Source organism: Cheilinus undulatus, linkage group 16 (genome assembly GCF_018320785.1).
Source record: "Cheilinus undulatus linkage group 16, ASM1832078v1, whole genome shotgun sequence".
Classification (NCBI taxonomy): Eukaryota; Metazoa; Chordata; class Actinopteri; order Labriformes; family Labridae; genus Cheilinus; species Cheilinus undulatus.
In genome coordinates this window covers 47,065,033-47,078,351 of record NC_054880.1, presented here as the reverse complement: position 1 = coordinate 47,078,351, position 13,319 = coordinate 47,065,033, and the positions used below count along the sequence as shown (strand labels likewise).

General features: G+C 40.0%; 1 protein-coding gene across 1 annotated transcript in view; it reads left to right on the top strand.

Annotated features, from left to right (window-relative positions):
- LOC121524218 (von Willebrand factor A domain-containing protein 5A-like) overlaps nt 1–13,319 on the top strand; it is a 31,189-nt gene that overhangs the window by 3,213 nt on the left and 14,657 nt on the right. The window contains exons 2-6 of the mRNA XM_041809492.1: nt 6,679–6,854; nt 6,945–7,059; nt 8,344–8,516; nt 10,514–10,602; nt 10,711–10,855. Of these exons, the coding sequence (XP_041665426.1) occupies nt 6,679–6,854; nt 6,945–7,059; nt 8,344–8,516; nt 10,514–10,602; nt 10,711–10,855 (698 nt within the window). The remainder of the gene's footprint in view (nt 1–6,678; nt 6,855–6,944; nt 7,060–8,343; nt 8,517–10,513; nt 10,603–10,710; nt 10,856–13,319) is intronic.

Here is a 13,319-nt window from a genome sequence, read left to right as displayed (position 1 = left end):
ACTGAGAGGGGAATGAGTCCTTCGAAATAAATCTTCCAGAAAAAAAATGATATTGTAAAAAATACAAACTTAAGTCTTCACCCTGTAGAGCGCTGTCCTTGCTGGTCACTGGAGAAGCACATGTGACCAGCAAGCTGTTTGAGAATGGCAGGTCTAAGTGAACAGGAGTCATCTTTGGTATCCTGGACGTCCTTCTGTCACTGCCTGGGGAGAGGCCAATGAAGGAGCGGTTGGACAGGGTGTTGTTTACGTTCATTTTGCGCATCAACTTAAGTTTTCCCCCTGGACAACAAGTACCAGCTAAATGGTTCCTACCTTACATTAGGTACATAAAATTAGATATTCAAACAAAAACAAATTACTAAATTAAATGTGCAAACAAATAACTCAATTGACATAATATTTATGGCAGTTAAACTCCCACCAAATCACAATATTTGTGATTTCACCTCATCTCAAAATAATTTCTCTTCTCTTCTTCTTACAGCTAATCTACTTTGAGACCATCAATAATCCTTACTCTGCTTCAACCAGTAAAACTATCTTTTGTACAGGCCTTTCCAAATTGACAGGTTTAGTTATACGTTTTCCCTTACTGTCTAAGTTTGAGTCACTCATGAACAGTTGTACTTTCCTAACTCTTCCATCAACGCTAGGATATACTTCTGTAACTCTTGCCAATCTCCATCGATTCCTTGGAGAATCATCCTCCTGAAGAATGACAATGTTGTTTACCTTTGTATTTCTCTTATCGTTTTGCCACATTTGTCTTTTCTGAAGATTAAGGAGGTACTCCTTTTTCCACCTTGTCCAGAATTCATTTGCAAGAAACTGAACCTGGCGCCATCTTTTGCGAAGGTAAAGATCCTGACTTACAAATTCACCAGGTGGGGGCGAGATAATGTTTGATTTCGTCATAAGTATATGATTTGGTGTAAGGGGTTCAAGACTTGTAGGATCATTTAAGTGCTCTGTTGTTAGGGATCTGCTATTTATGATAGCCATTACTTTATACAGAAAGGTTCTTAGTGAAGCACAGTCAAGTCTCTGTGCAGACTGATCAAGGATTGCAGTTAGGACACTTCTAATGGTCTTTATCTGCCTCTCCCATACACCTCCTATGTGACTTGAGGATGGAGGGTTCATTATGAGCTCGCATCCATGTTCTTTCAGCTGCTCAGGATCTAGGTCTTTCATTGCATTCATGAACTCTCCTTTAACTCCAACAAAGTTGGTGCCTTGATAGCATCTCAGCTGTCTTACATTTCCACGTATTGCAATAAACACATGTAATGCATTTATGAAGGCATCTGTACTTAGATCATCGAGCACTTCAATGTGTACTGCTCTAGAACACATGCAAGTGAAAAGAAGACCATACTTCTTCAGTTCTTTTCTTGCTTCTTTCACACAGAATGGTCCAAAGCAATCTATGCCACAGTATGTGAATGGAGGTGTCATCTCCATTCCCTCCTTTGGCAGGTCTGCCATCTTCAGATCCTGTGCAGTCCTTCTATACTTTCTGCAAGTTGTGCACTTGTAAATGTTTGAGGCGACTGCACTGCTGCATCCTATAACCAATATTCCACTGGATCGGAGCTCATTTACAGTCATACCTCTTCCTTGATGATGCACTTTCTCATGGTAGTGCTTGATAAGCAAATTGGATACATGACTTACTTTAGGTAACATGGCAGGATGCTTAAAATATGGGTGAAGGCTGGATCTTGCCAAACGCCCTCCAACCCTGAGCACCACGTGCTCATCCAGGAATGGACTTAGCTGACAAAGCTTGTTTGTTTTGTCTTTTTGTTTTACTTCCTTGTGTCGTTGCAGGTCTTTGATCCCACTGCTGAATGCCTCTGATTGAACCATTTTGATAATGAAAAGCTCTGCCTCCTGTCTTTCTTGAATACTTGTTGCTTCATTAGCTTTAGGTTTGAGACCCTTAACCTGCTTGGCCAGACATTTGAGATGAGCAATGGCTTTAACAGCTCTCCTCCAGTCTGAAAACTCTGACAGATGCTCTAGCAGAGACCTATCTTCCTTCACTGTGGTGTTCAATACTTGAGTCTTTCACATTTCTGGATCATTGCTACTGACCTCTTCCACTTTTACATCTGTTATGGGGAAATTTCTTTCCCAAAGAAAATCTGGGCCAGTAAACCAACTGGAGGCAACAAACTGATCGACTGTTAACCCTCTCGAGGCATGGTCTGCAGGATTCTCTTCAGAATGTACAAAGTGCCACTGTTTGGGATCAGAAGTTGACTTGATCTTTTGGATTCTGTTTGCAATGAACACATGAAAGCGTCTTGAATCATTGTTGATGTATCCAAGGATGTTCTTGGAGATCATCAATTTGAAGCTCATTTCTGAGCATAGCACTTGTCCTTGCTGCTACCACTGCGGCAGTTAATTCAAGCCGTGGTATGGTGTTGACTTTGGTGGGTGCAACACGTGCCTTCCCCATTACTAGTGAGCATTGGACGTCTCCATCAGTGTTAACTGCTCTGAGGTAAGAGCATGCACCATAACCATCAACACTTGCATCTGAGAAGTGATGAAGCTCATTTTGTTTGATGGTTGTGAAGCTTGCTGGAGTGTAGCTCCTTTTGATCTTTACCTTAGACAAACTTTGGAGGTCTTGCAACCATGATTCCCACTGTCTCCTGAACTCTTCTGGGAGTGGCTCATCCCATCCAACCTTGTCCCAACAAAGCTGCTGTAAAATCTGCTTCCCAGTGAGAATCAAAGGGGCTAAGAATCCCAAGTGGTCGTAAATGGAAGCCACAGTTGATAACACTCCTCTTCTAGTCACTGGGTGTTCCTTGACGGTAACTCTGAACTGGAAGTCATCAGAAGACACGCACCATATAACACCAAGGGCCCTTTCCATGAGTGGTTCTCCCAAAGCAATGTTCAGCCCCTGAACACTTTGTGCACACTCCTCTTCAGGTATTGCTTCCAATACCTTCTTGCTATTGGAGATAAACTTGTGCAATCTGAGCTTTCCTTTGCTGCAAAGATCCATTGCTTCCTTGACTAGCCTAATGGCTTCAGTCTCTGATGCCACACTCACCAGTCCATCATCGACATAAAAATTTCTTTGGATGAAATTGACAGTAGTTTGGTTGAACTGATCCTGACCTTCGGCTGCTAGATGGTTAAGGCCAAAGTTGGCACAGCCAGGTGAGCAGGCTGCTCCAAACAGGTGGACCTTCATCCTAAACACAGATGGTGGAGACTGTAAGTCACCGCTCTCCCACCAAAAGAACCTTAAATAGTCTTGGTCTTCAGGCCTTACATGGAACTGGTGAAACATGCGTTCCACGTCACACATTATTGCAATTGGGCCTTTGTGAAACCTACAAAGAACTCCCACCAAGGTGTTGGTGAGTTCTGGTCCAGTCAGAAGGTGATCATTTAGTGAAGTGTCTTGAAATCTTGCTGAACAGTCGGAGACAACGCGAATCTTCCCAGGCTTTTGAGGGTGATATACCCCATGATGAGGTATATACCAGGCTGGTTGATTGGCGATTTCTGTCTCTGGGACCTTCTCTGCATCGCCTCGTGCGATAATGTCCTCCATGAACTGCACATAATCTGAGCAGTACCGCAGGTCTCTCTTGAGCTTCCTTTCCAAGCACATTAGATGTTGAACAGCACAAGATTTATTGTCAGGTAGATTTGGTCTGTCTTGTTTGAAAGGTAGGGGCATTTCATAATGACCATCCTGTTTGTGTTTGATCCCATTTCTCATCTTGTTCAAGAAATTAAGATCTTCCTGAGAGAGTTACTTCCTCTCCAAGTCTTTCAATGAAATCGGACTCCAGCACCTTTATTATATCTTCTGTGGGGAGCACTTCCTTGATGTGAGTCTTACAAACAAAGTGAACTTCACGTTTCAACTTGACAGAAGGCTTGGGTTCAGGCTTCACTTGCCTTACAATGATACAATGGCTCACACCAAATGCATCTCCATAATGTTCAGGTGGGTCTCCATAACTCACAATGCTCCAACCTAAGTCAGTTTTCTGGGCAAATGGCTGGTCTTCCTCTCCACATACAACTTCTCTCAGAAGAAGTGCTTGTGGGCAGTTGCATCCAATGAGTAAGCCAATTTCACATTCCTTTTGTGGAGAAATGTGTTCTGCAAGATGCTCCAACTAAGGCCATGCCTTGGCGGTTTCTGGAGTTGGGATGTGTGTCCGATTAGCAGGAATAAACTCACGAGTGTTAGCTGTTGGCTGTGATTTTCTTGGAAAAGAATAGCCCTCTTACTTGTAGACCATTAAGTCTTTTACATGGCACAGTTGTTTTTTTTGATGACATTGTAGATAGTTTCAGTTTCACTTGTTCTTTGTTCACATCTAATACCTCAGCCACTTCCTCAAGAATAAATGAAGAGTCACTTTGTGAATCTAGCAAAGAATAAACAAGCACTTCCTTGTTTGGATCAGTTTGTGTTGACACATAGACAGGTGCTATGGCTGAAGTCTGAGTGCTATTACAATCATGTACAACTCTGTTGGATGTGGTTTCTTTTGCAACGTTTTGTGCCTGTGCTGACTGTGGGGTTCTTTCCTTATTGTAACTTATTTCCTTGGGCTGTGCTTTCTTTGGTTCTTGCTCTTGTTTTGAGTGATCTTCATGTAAGCATGTAGGGTGACGCCTTGAACAGGTGTCACAGACCGTCCGCTTATTGCAGCTCTTAGATTGATGGCCTGAACAGTTTCTCGCTTTGAACAAACTTGACTCGATCAGCAACTGGCTTCTCAAGGAACTGATGACACTTATGTAGACCATGTCCTCTTTTCTTGCAGAACAAACATGTGACTATGCTCTTCTCACTAATGTTGGTTGTGAAGGCCTTTGTACCTACAGTTTGGTTCTTGGAGCCAGCAGGATTAAAGCTCTTCATCTTGGATTTGCTTGTTCACTTTGTCGTAAAGCTTGGTAAGATGTTACAGGGTTGCAAGCAATGCTGGCTTCTACTGATAAGAATGCCACAAAGTAACTGAAGTTTGGAAAACGTCTGTGTTCCAGTTGGTATTGTGTGGCCTGTCTGTTCCATCTGGTGCTTAACCAGTCAGGTAGTTTAGTAGTAGGTTTTTGATTCTCAACTCCATCATTGAGAATATTCAGATTCTCATTATAGGCCATGGCAGATTCACAACGGCGCAAGAAGTCTACAAACTTCCTCTTGAAGCTGTCTTTGGCCATGCATGTAATTTGTCTCTAAAAGCCTTGGCAGTAACAAAAGGCTCACCATGTCTTTCATTGAGGAGATGCCATGCTGCTTGATAAAGTCTTCACCCTGTAGAGCACTGTCCTTGCTTGTCACATGTGCTTCTTCAATTCTGCACATCAACAAGTACCAGCTAAATGGTTCCTACCTTACATTAGGTACATAAAATTAGATATTCAAACAAAAATAAATTACTAAATTAAATGTGCAAACAAATAACTCAATTGACATAATATTTATGGCAGTTAAACTTATCAATGTGGATATATTACTTCACAATGATGATATCTTCATGTTTGTGTCTGCTCTAAAGCTACATTACCATTTACACTAGGGGCTTTCAAAGTGTGTGAGAGTGAGCCTCCCCTGAGAGGAAATTGTTCGTTCTGTGGACCCCCACCACAAAAATGATTCATGTTGAAAAAAACAGTTAAACAACAACATTTCAAACATTTATGTCTAATCTTTAAACATTTTTAACTTTAATATATTTTGAATATTTTGGTTTGCAAATGTCCTTAAACATCTGCCTTTCCCTCTTATTCAGTTATAATGCCATTAAATACCCTTTTTCATATTTTTTGGCCATTTTGCAACTTCTTTTTGCCTGTTTTGCCCCATTTGTTCTACTTTTATCCCATTTTTGCCACTTTTATCCCATTTTTTGTCCTTTTTAAAAACATTTTTTTTGCCACTTTTCATCCATTTAAGCTGCCTATTGCCATTTAATACCACTTGTTTCCTTTTTTACCAATTTTTGCCCCTTTTCACATTTTTTTTGCCACTTTTTTCCCAATTTTTGCAACTTTTATCCAAAATTTTCCCCTTTATTTAACCATTTTTTGCCACTGTTTGTCCATTTAAACTTTATTTTGTAATTACATACCACTTGTTTCCTCTTTTTTTGACCATTTTTGCCACTCTTGACTGCTTTTTGCTGATTTTAGTAACTTTCCACCCACTTTTCGCCCATTTTCACCCATTTTTTGCTGCTTTTTGACCATTTTTGCTGCTTTTAACCTATTTTTATTACTACTGCAAGCTGTTTTTGCCACTTTTCACCTCTTAGATTGTGGCTCTTGCAAAGGTATTTTTCAACTATTTGGCTCTTTGGTTGAGGGTTGAGTAACACTGCTCTATAGCATAGTCCCTCTAGTAACTCTAAGTTTATTCATTTAGCTCCATGCACAGCAGAGGTTCGCAAGGCAAATCGCCTTTTTCTGGTTCATGGTTCCGTGCCTCCCCTGAAGCTCTGTGGCGCCCCCCAGGGGAGGCCCGCCTTACACTTTGAAAACCACTGGTTTACACTAAAGCACATCTGTGGCTAAATGCTGCCAACAAGGCTGCAGGCCCGACTGTGGAGTTTTGTTTTTCTTGTGTTTAACTGTGACTAGTATCTAAGTTGAGCTTTTCTGACTTGTCCACAGAAAGTGGAGGTCCCACAGACAGTGTCGTTCGTGTGACCTCGATTCCAGCCTCTAAGGTGCCCTACAGTCTGTCTTTCTGTGCCCGGGTGTCCTCTCCTCGTCCGGTGTCTAAGATCGAGTCCAACTGTTCCCTCGAGCCTCTTCAGTATCTCACCTCGGATCAAACCCAAGCCACGGTAGCCGGAGCACCAGTGTGTCTGAGACTGTGATGGTTTCTCATTCTTAGAGCAAGTTATCATGTTTTTAAATGTCTTTTTGACCTTTAGACCAAGTTGGCTGCTGGACACCAGTTTGACAGAGATGTTGAGCTGCTGATTTATTACAAAGATGCCCACCAGCCCACTGCTGTGGTGGAGGCAGGAGAGGCCTCTGCTAAACCTGGTGAGTTCCTATTTTACAAGGTTCGCTATCCTCAGCCTCCTTCAGATGAGTGACACAAGTACATCTAAGAAATCAGGAAAATGTTTCTTTTATTGTGATCTAATTCAAGAATCGAAACTTCCATTTATTCTGGACTCATCATTACTGAGTGGAATATTCAAGGCTTTTTTGTTTTAATGTTGATGATTTTGACTCACAGCTCACAAAAATAAAAAATCCACTATCTTTAAATATTAGTACAGTGATGCTCACCGCCTGGCTCCTGAGCCACATCTGGCTCTTTTATGTCTTTATTTGAACATTATTCCCAGAAAACCTTAGAAAACAGAAACTTTGACCTCCATTGCAAGTCACTTAAATCAGTTTGTTTCCAGGCTTAAACAGTAGGCTTTAATTGTCAACCTTTATTGTCTGTGTATTTCCATTTCCCTTATTTGTATTTTTTTTCCCTTTTTGCCACTTTGAATCCATTTTTACTGCTTTTAGCCCATTTTTCCCACGCTCATCCCTTTTTTGCCTATTTTATGCTTTTATCCTGCTCTTGGCTAAACTGGCAGGCCAGATGGATTTGTTTCACACATCCATCTGGTAAACCTCTCATAGACAGTGTTTGGGCAAGAGCAGAGCCTTTTAAAAACTCAGAGGGTGATTGGATGAAAGTCGGGCCAATCAGAGCAAGAAAACACATGGAGGAGTAAACTCAGAGAGAACTGCTAACAGTAACCATGGCGACTGTAGACATGTCAGATCACTGCATCTATGCAACGCTGCGTAGAGCCAATCAGTCCGTGGCACTGCTGGGGTGTTATGAGGCCCAGGTTCTCTGATAGCAGCCTTCCTCGTCTCTCATCTTCCTCTTGGCATTTCCCCAGAGCTTCTCTGTGGGGTCAGGTCAGACCAGTTGGCTGGCCAGTCAAACACAGTATCACCATGGTCAGTAAACCAGTTTCTGGTAGTCCTGGCCTCACTGTGGACAGGTCAGGTCCTGTTGAAGAAGGAGATCAGCTGGAAGAATAACGTGCTCTAAAATCTCCTGGTAGCTGGCTGACAGCGTTGACTCTGGACTTGATGAAGCACAGTGGTACCATAAACCATCACTGACCATGGAACTGAAAAGCTGAGCTGTAAGCCTTAGTCATCAAAACGTAAAAAAGTTTGAAATATTTCATTTTTTATGAGACAAAGTAAACTATGGACAGCTCTGATCTTGTTGTATTTTTTAGATGCAGCTGTAGATGCTGGAATAACCAGTAAAAGCCAGATGTGATGTTTGTTGTGTCTCAGGAACTGTGATGGGTGATCCTGCAGTGATGCTGAGTCTGTACCCTGAGTTTCCCCAGGCTCTCATGTCTTCTGTCGCTTCATGTGGAGAATTTGTGTTCTTACTGGATCGTTCTGGGAGTATGGGTTGTTCCATGGACACAAAGAATTCTCAGAGTCGCATTGACAGTGCCAAGGTATTGATAATATTATTTTATAATATTTAAAGTGTTTCTTTCACCATAAGTACGTTTACATGTACATTAATTCCAGTTAAGGAGTAAACGTGCACAGTAGGATGATCGTTTCTTCCTGCTGACCTTGCAACAAGAAAGTAAGCAGCAACTGGTTGTATCTCCTACATGGTTGTGTCTGAGCCACAGAAAATACTATTTATTTATTATTGTTACTGTAATTATTGTTAATTTATTTATATTATTATTATTATTATTATTGTTATTGGGATTGTTTTTATTGTTGTTATTATTAATAGCAGCAGTGTAACTATAATAATTATGTTAACAACAATAATTAATGATAATGAAAATATAAATATGATCATTTTAACCCTCAGGGATTTTTTGAATATTAGTAGCTGTGTTTATGGCAGCTATAAAAATACACATTTATACTTTATTCTGCTTTTATTGAGTATTTTTTTCACCTAAAATTGACCTAATTATTGTTATCAAATATTTATTAATTTTTAAGATATTAATCCTTTGAATGCCATTTTTTTTAATGATACCACCATGTCTTTCCATGAAAAACCCAGAAAAATGTACTATTCTGAAATACTACATGCAGAGTAATTATTTGTGTTGAATTATTACAGCCTGGGATTCTCTTTTGTCACACACTCTCTCTTAAGCTGCTAAGCACTTTTCATACGGTAGCTACAAAAACCATCAAACAATATTTTATTCTATTTTCATGGAGATATTTTTCAGCTGCAACTTTGCAGCATCACTGGTTTTTATGCATTATTATGCTAAATATGGTCAAAATGACGCCATCTGGTGGAGAGTAGTAAAAATGGTTAAAAAAGCCCAGACAGACACCCAGATATGATAAACATGTATTATTCTGGGAAGAAAGGTCAAAAATAACAGTTTGAATGGGTTTAAATGGGGCATATTTTGTATTTTAGACTAACTGTAGGAGCTGAAATAGAAATAATATGATCAAAAAAAATGTAATAGTTTACAACCAATGCAATAAACATGAACACAGCTAACATTGAAATGATGAATAAAAAGGGTGTAAAATGCCCACATCCTTCCTTAAGGGTTTTTAATGATAATAATAATAGTAGAAATTCTTCTTCTTCTTCTTCTTCTTCTTCTTATTATTATTATTATTGTTGTTGTTGTAATTATAAATGAAAATAAGATAACAATAATAATAATTATTATTATTATAACTGTTGTCATTGAAATAAAATAACTCAAATATTAATCATATTAATGATGATATAGTACCATCAAACAATATTTTATTCTATTTTCATGGAGATATTTTATCAGCTGCAACTTTGCAGCATCACTGGTTTTATGCATTATTATATAAATATGGTCAATATATATATATATCTGGTGGAGAGTAGTAATTATACATGGTTAAAAAGCCCAGACAGACAAGATATGATAAACATGTATTATTCTGGGAAGAAAGGTCAAAAATCTAATCAGTTTGAATGGGTTTCCTGAAATGGGGTCCATAAGTTTTTGAGTTATTTTAGACTAACTGTAGGAGCTGAAATAGAACAAACTAACAAAAAACAAACCCTGTAATCACATATACCTCCTACCAAGATAAATGCAATAAAATAATAGTATCAACATAGTATATGGTATAAAGATAATATAATATAGATAGTATTTCATTATTACTGACTGTTATTTTATTATAAATTAATTAAATTACTATTATTATTATTATTATTATTGTTATTATTATTATTATATAATTGAAAAAAGAATTATTTATTATTATTAAAATGATTAAAATTATTATATTTTCAGAGTTATATTAATAATGATAATTCATAATTATGCTTGTTACTTTTATTTGTCATATATATATTATTTATCTAATTTATGTCAAACATTTTGTGAGGATTAACCCTAAACAACCAAACGGTCACATTGTAAAACTGTCAGACTTTCAGACCCTGTTCTTCCTCCCCCTGAAGGATACTCTACTCCTCTTGTTGAAGAGCTTACCAGTGGGCTGCTATTTCAACATCTATAGTTTTGGTAGCAGCTATAAACACATCTTCCCGTAAGTCACTCCTTATAAATCAGTCAAACTAAACTGCTCCTGTCTTTGGTGTAAATGTGTCCACATGTTTGTGTGCTCTGGTTTGATATTTTGTTGATGTGATGGCAGGAAGAGTGTGGAGTACAGCCAAGAGAGCATGCAAGAGGCTTTGAAGAAAGTTGGAGAGATGAAGGCTGACCTGGGAGGAACAGAGATCTATGAGCCCCTGAAACATATCTACAGCCAAGCCTGCATTGACAATCAACCTCGACAAGTAAACACACACACACACACACACACACAGAAACAGATCAAACATGCTAAACAAATCCAGCATTAAATGCTAGAAACATTAATACACTATTCAGTCATTTACACAGAGCATCCTCCTTTTTAACTTCACTGGTATCTCTGCGTTCTGACCCACTCAGATCCTGACTGTGCAGGTCATTGTTATGGAGAGGACTGAGTTTTTTTCTTTTATGTATATTTCAATCAGGAGAGGCTTCATACGAGTTTAACAACGACTTATTTTACAAGTTTGGAAATGTTTGAAACTGAAATGTCTTTGGCGAATAGACTCCATCGTGAAGTTGAAGGGGAAGGCGGACAGCAGGATGGGATGCCCCCCCATGGAGTCTAGACACTGGTGGTGGTGGAAGGAGTAGGATAAGATGAGTAAGAAACTTCTGAGGAGCAGATTTCTGAGGAGGCTTGACCCAGACACTGATGAGATGCTTGGAAGTAGAGCCCGACCAATTTATCTGTGGGCCGATTAGTCGGTCTGATTATAGCGTTTCACAGATTAATCAACATCGGCCAAAATGTAGCCGATTTATTAACTTTTTTTTGCGTGGATTGTCTCTGCTCCTGTCGCTCTGTGTTGGGTCTCCATGCTGGACTCAGCCCGAGAGCCTGTCCCCTCCCCCTCAGACGCGGACTGCAGCAGCAGCTCTCCCTCACTCAGTGTTGCCAAATCAGTGACTTCATCGCTATATTTAGCGAGTTTTCAGACCCCTCTGGCGACTCTTTTTCAAAAAAGCAACAAGCGACAAATCTAGCCCCTTTTTCTGGTGTTACTGGAGAGTTTTGGAGACTTTGACGTGAAAGCACGTATCGTTGCTCTTCTCACTGAGCAGTGCTGCTGCCGTGGGCCCCCCTCCGTCTCTAAGCACTCACAGGCAGCCTCGTCCTCGCGCCGTTCGAATGCAGCAGAGTAGAGGACTAACGCCCGTTTCAGACTGGGATCGTGTTTTGTGGCTTGCGTGTGCCACGCGTGTCAGCTCCGGTTCCTGCCGGTGCGGCTTTCACACAGGGCGCGAGTTTTCTGCATGTCAGCCGCATCTCCCTGCTCTCAAAGCCCTGTCCTCAAATCGACTTGATTCAGCGTATAGAGGAAGTGTGTTGGGAACTTTTCAAAATAAAAGCATTCTCTACAAGTGAACGGAGTTTCTCTATAGACAAGCTAAACCAGGCTTTTACTTTGAAAAGCATAAACCAGAAAAGCTTTCATACGGTGTTTATCTTTCCTGTGACATATTCTACCAGTGTGGAGACAGAAAGTTTCACTAATAGTAGATCTTTAGAGAACAGATTTATAAAACAGGAACATTTAAACTTGTGGCCTTCCTCATGGTTATCAAGAAACACACTGTAAACATATTCTATGTGCATATTTGCCACAACAATGTAAATATGGCTCTCCATTTATCATTTTCCTGTCTGATATGGTCCACAGCCACAGTATAAGACTATTATACAGCATTTTAATGTTGTCTAAGTTGCATCTTTGTGAAAAAAAAACAAAGATAAATGCAACTGGTTATTCACATGTCCACATTTGTGTTCATGTACAGTATATATCCTGTGTATATCAATGTTCCTATTTCAGATATCGGCAAATATATTGGATAGTGGCTTTTTTTTTTTCCCCAATATCGGCATCGGCATCGGCCCCAAAAATCTCATATCGGTCAGGCTCTACTTGGAAGTAGCGATGAAAGGATGCAGAGAGGAGCTTGAACCTGAACATGGATTAGATGTAATGGAGGTAGCTGGGGAGGAGGAGGGTCACGATACGATACGATACGATACACTTTATTGTCCCCTTAGGGAAATCTGTCTTGGACTCCAAGAGCTGCACCGATGAAACTGCCAATTAATAACACAGAAGTAATAGACAGAACAAAGACACAGTCACATAACCCACACATATTACACAAGACTCTCATAGAAATAGTTAAAAAGATAAACAAGATAACACCATGACGTTTTTGAAAAATCCGGCTACATCCTCATGAAACATTATTCAAAACCCTAATTGAGGTGGGCACGAACGAGTTTTTAAAGTGGTTCAGTTTACATTTGGGGACTCTGTATCTCCTACCAGATGGAAGGAGTTCATACTCAGGGTGAAGGATGTGAGAAGGATCAGATAAAGCTCGCTGCGCTTGCCTGATAACAGACTGTTCATACAGGGACTGCAGAGAAAAGTATTCAGTCCTCCCTACAACCTTCATGGCGGTCTGCACCAGACGAGCACGTTCAGATTTTAACTGGACAGAGAGATTACCGTACCAGGCTGACATCCCATACCTAATAATGCTCTCTAAAACAGCCTGATAAAACAAAAACACTCCATCCCCTCGTTCTTTTTTACATTTATGGTGAGATGATTAACATCACACCAGCGGACAAACGACTGCACCTCATTAAAGTACAGTGAGGGATCTGAGTCT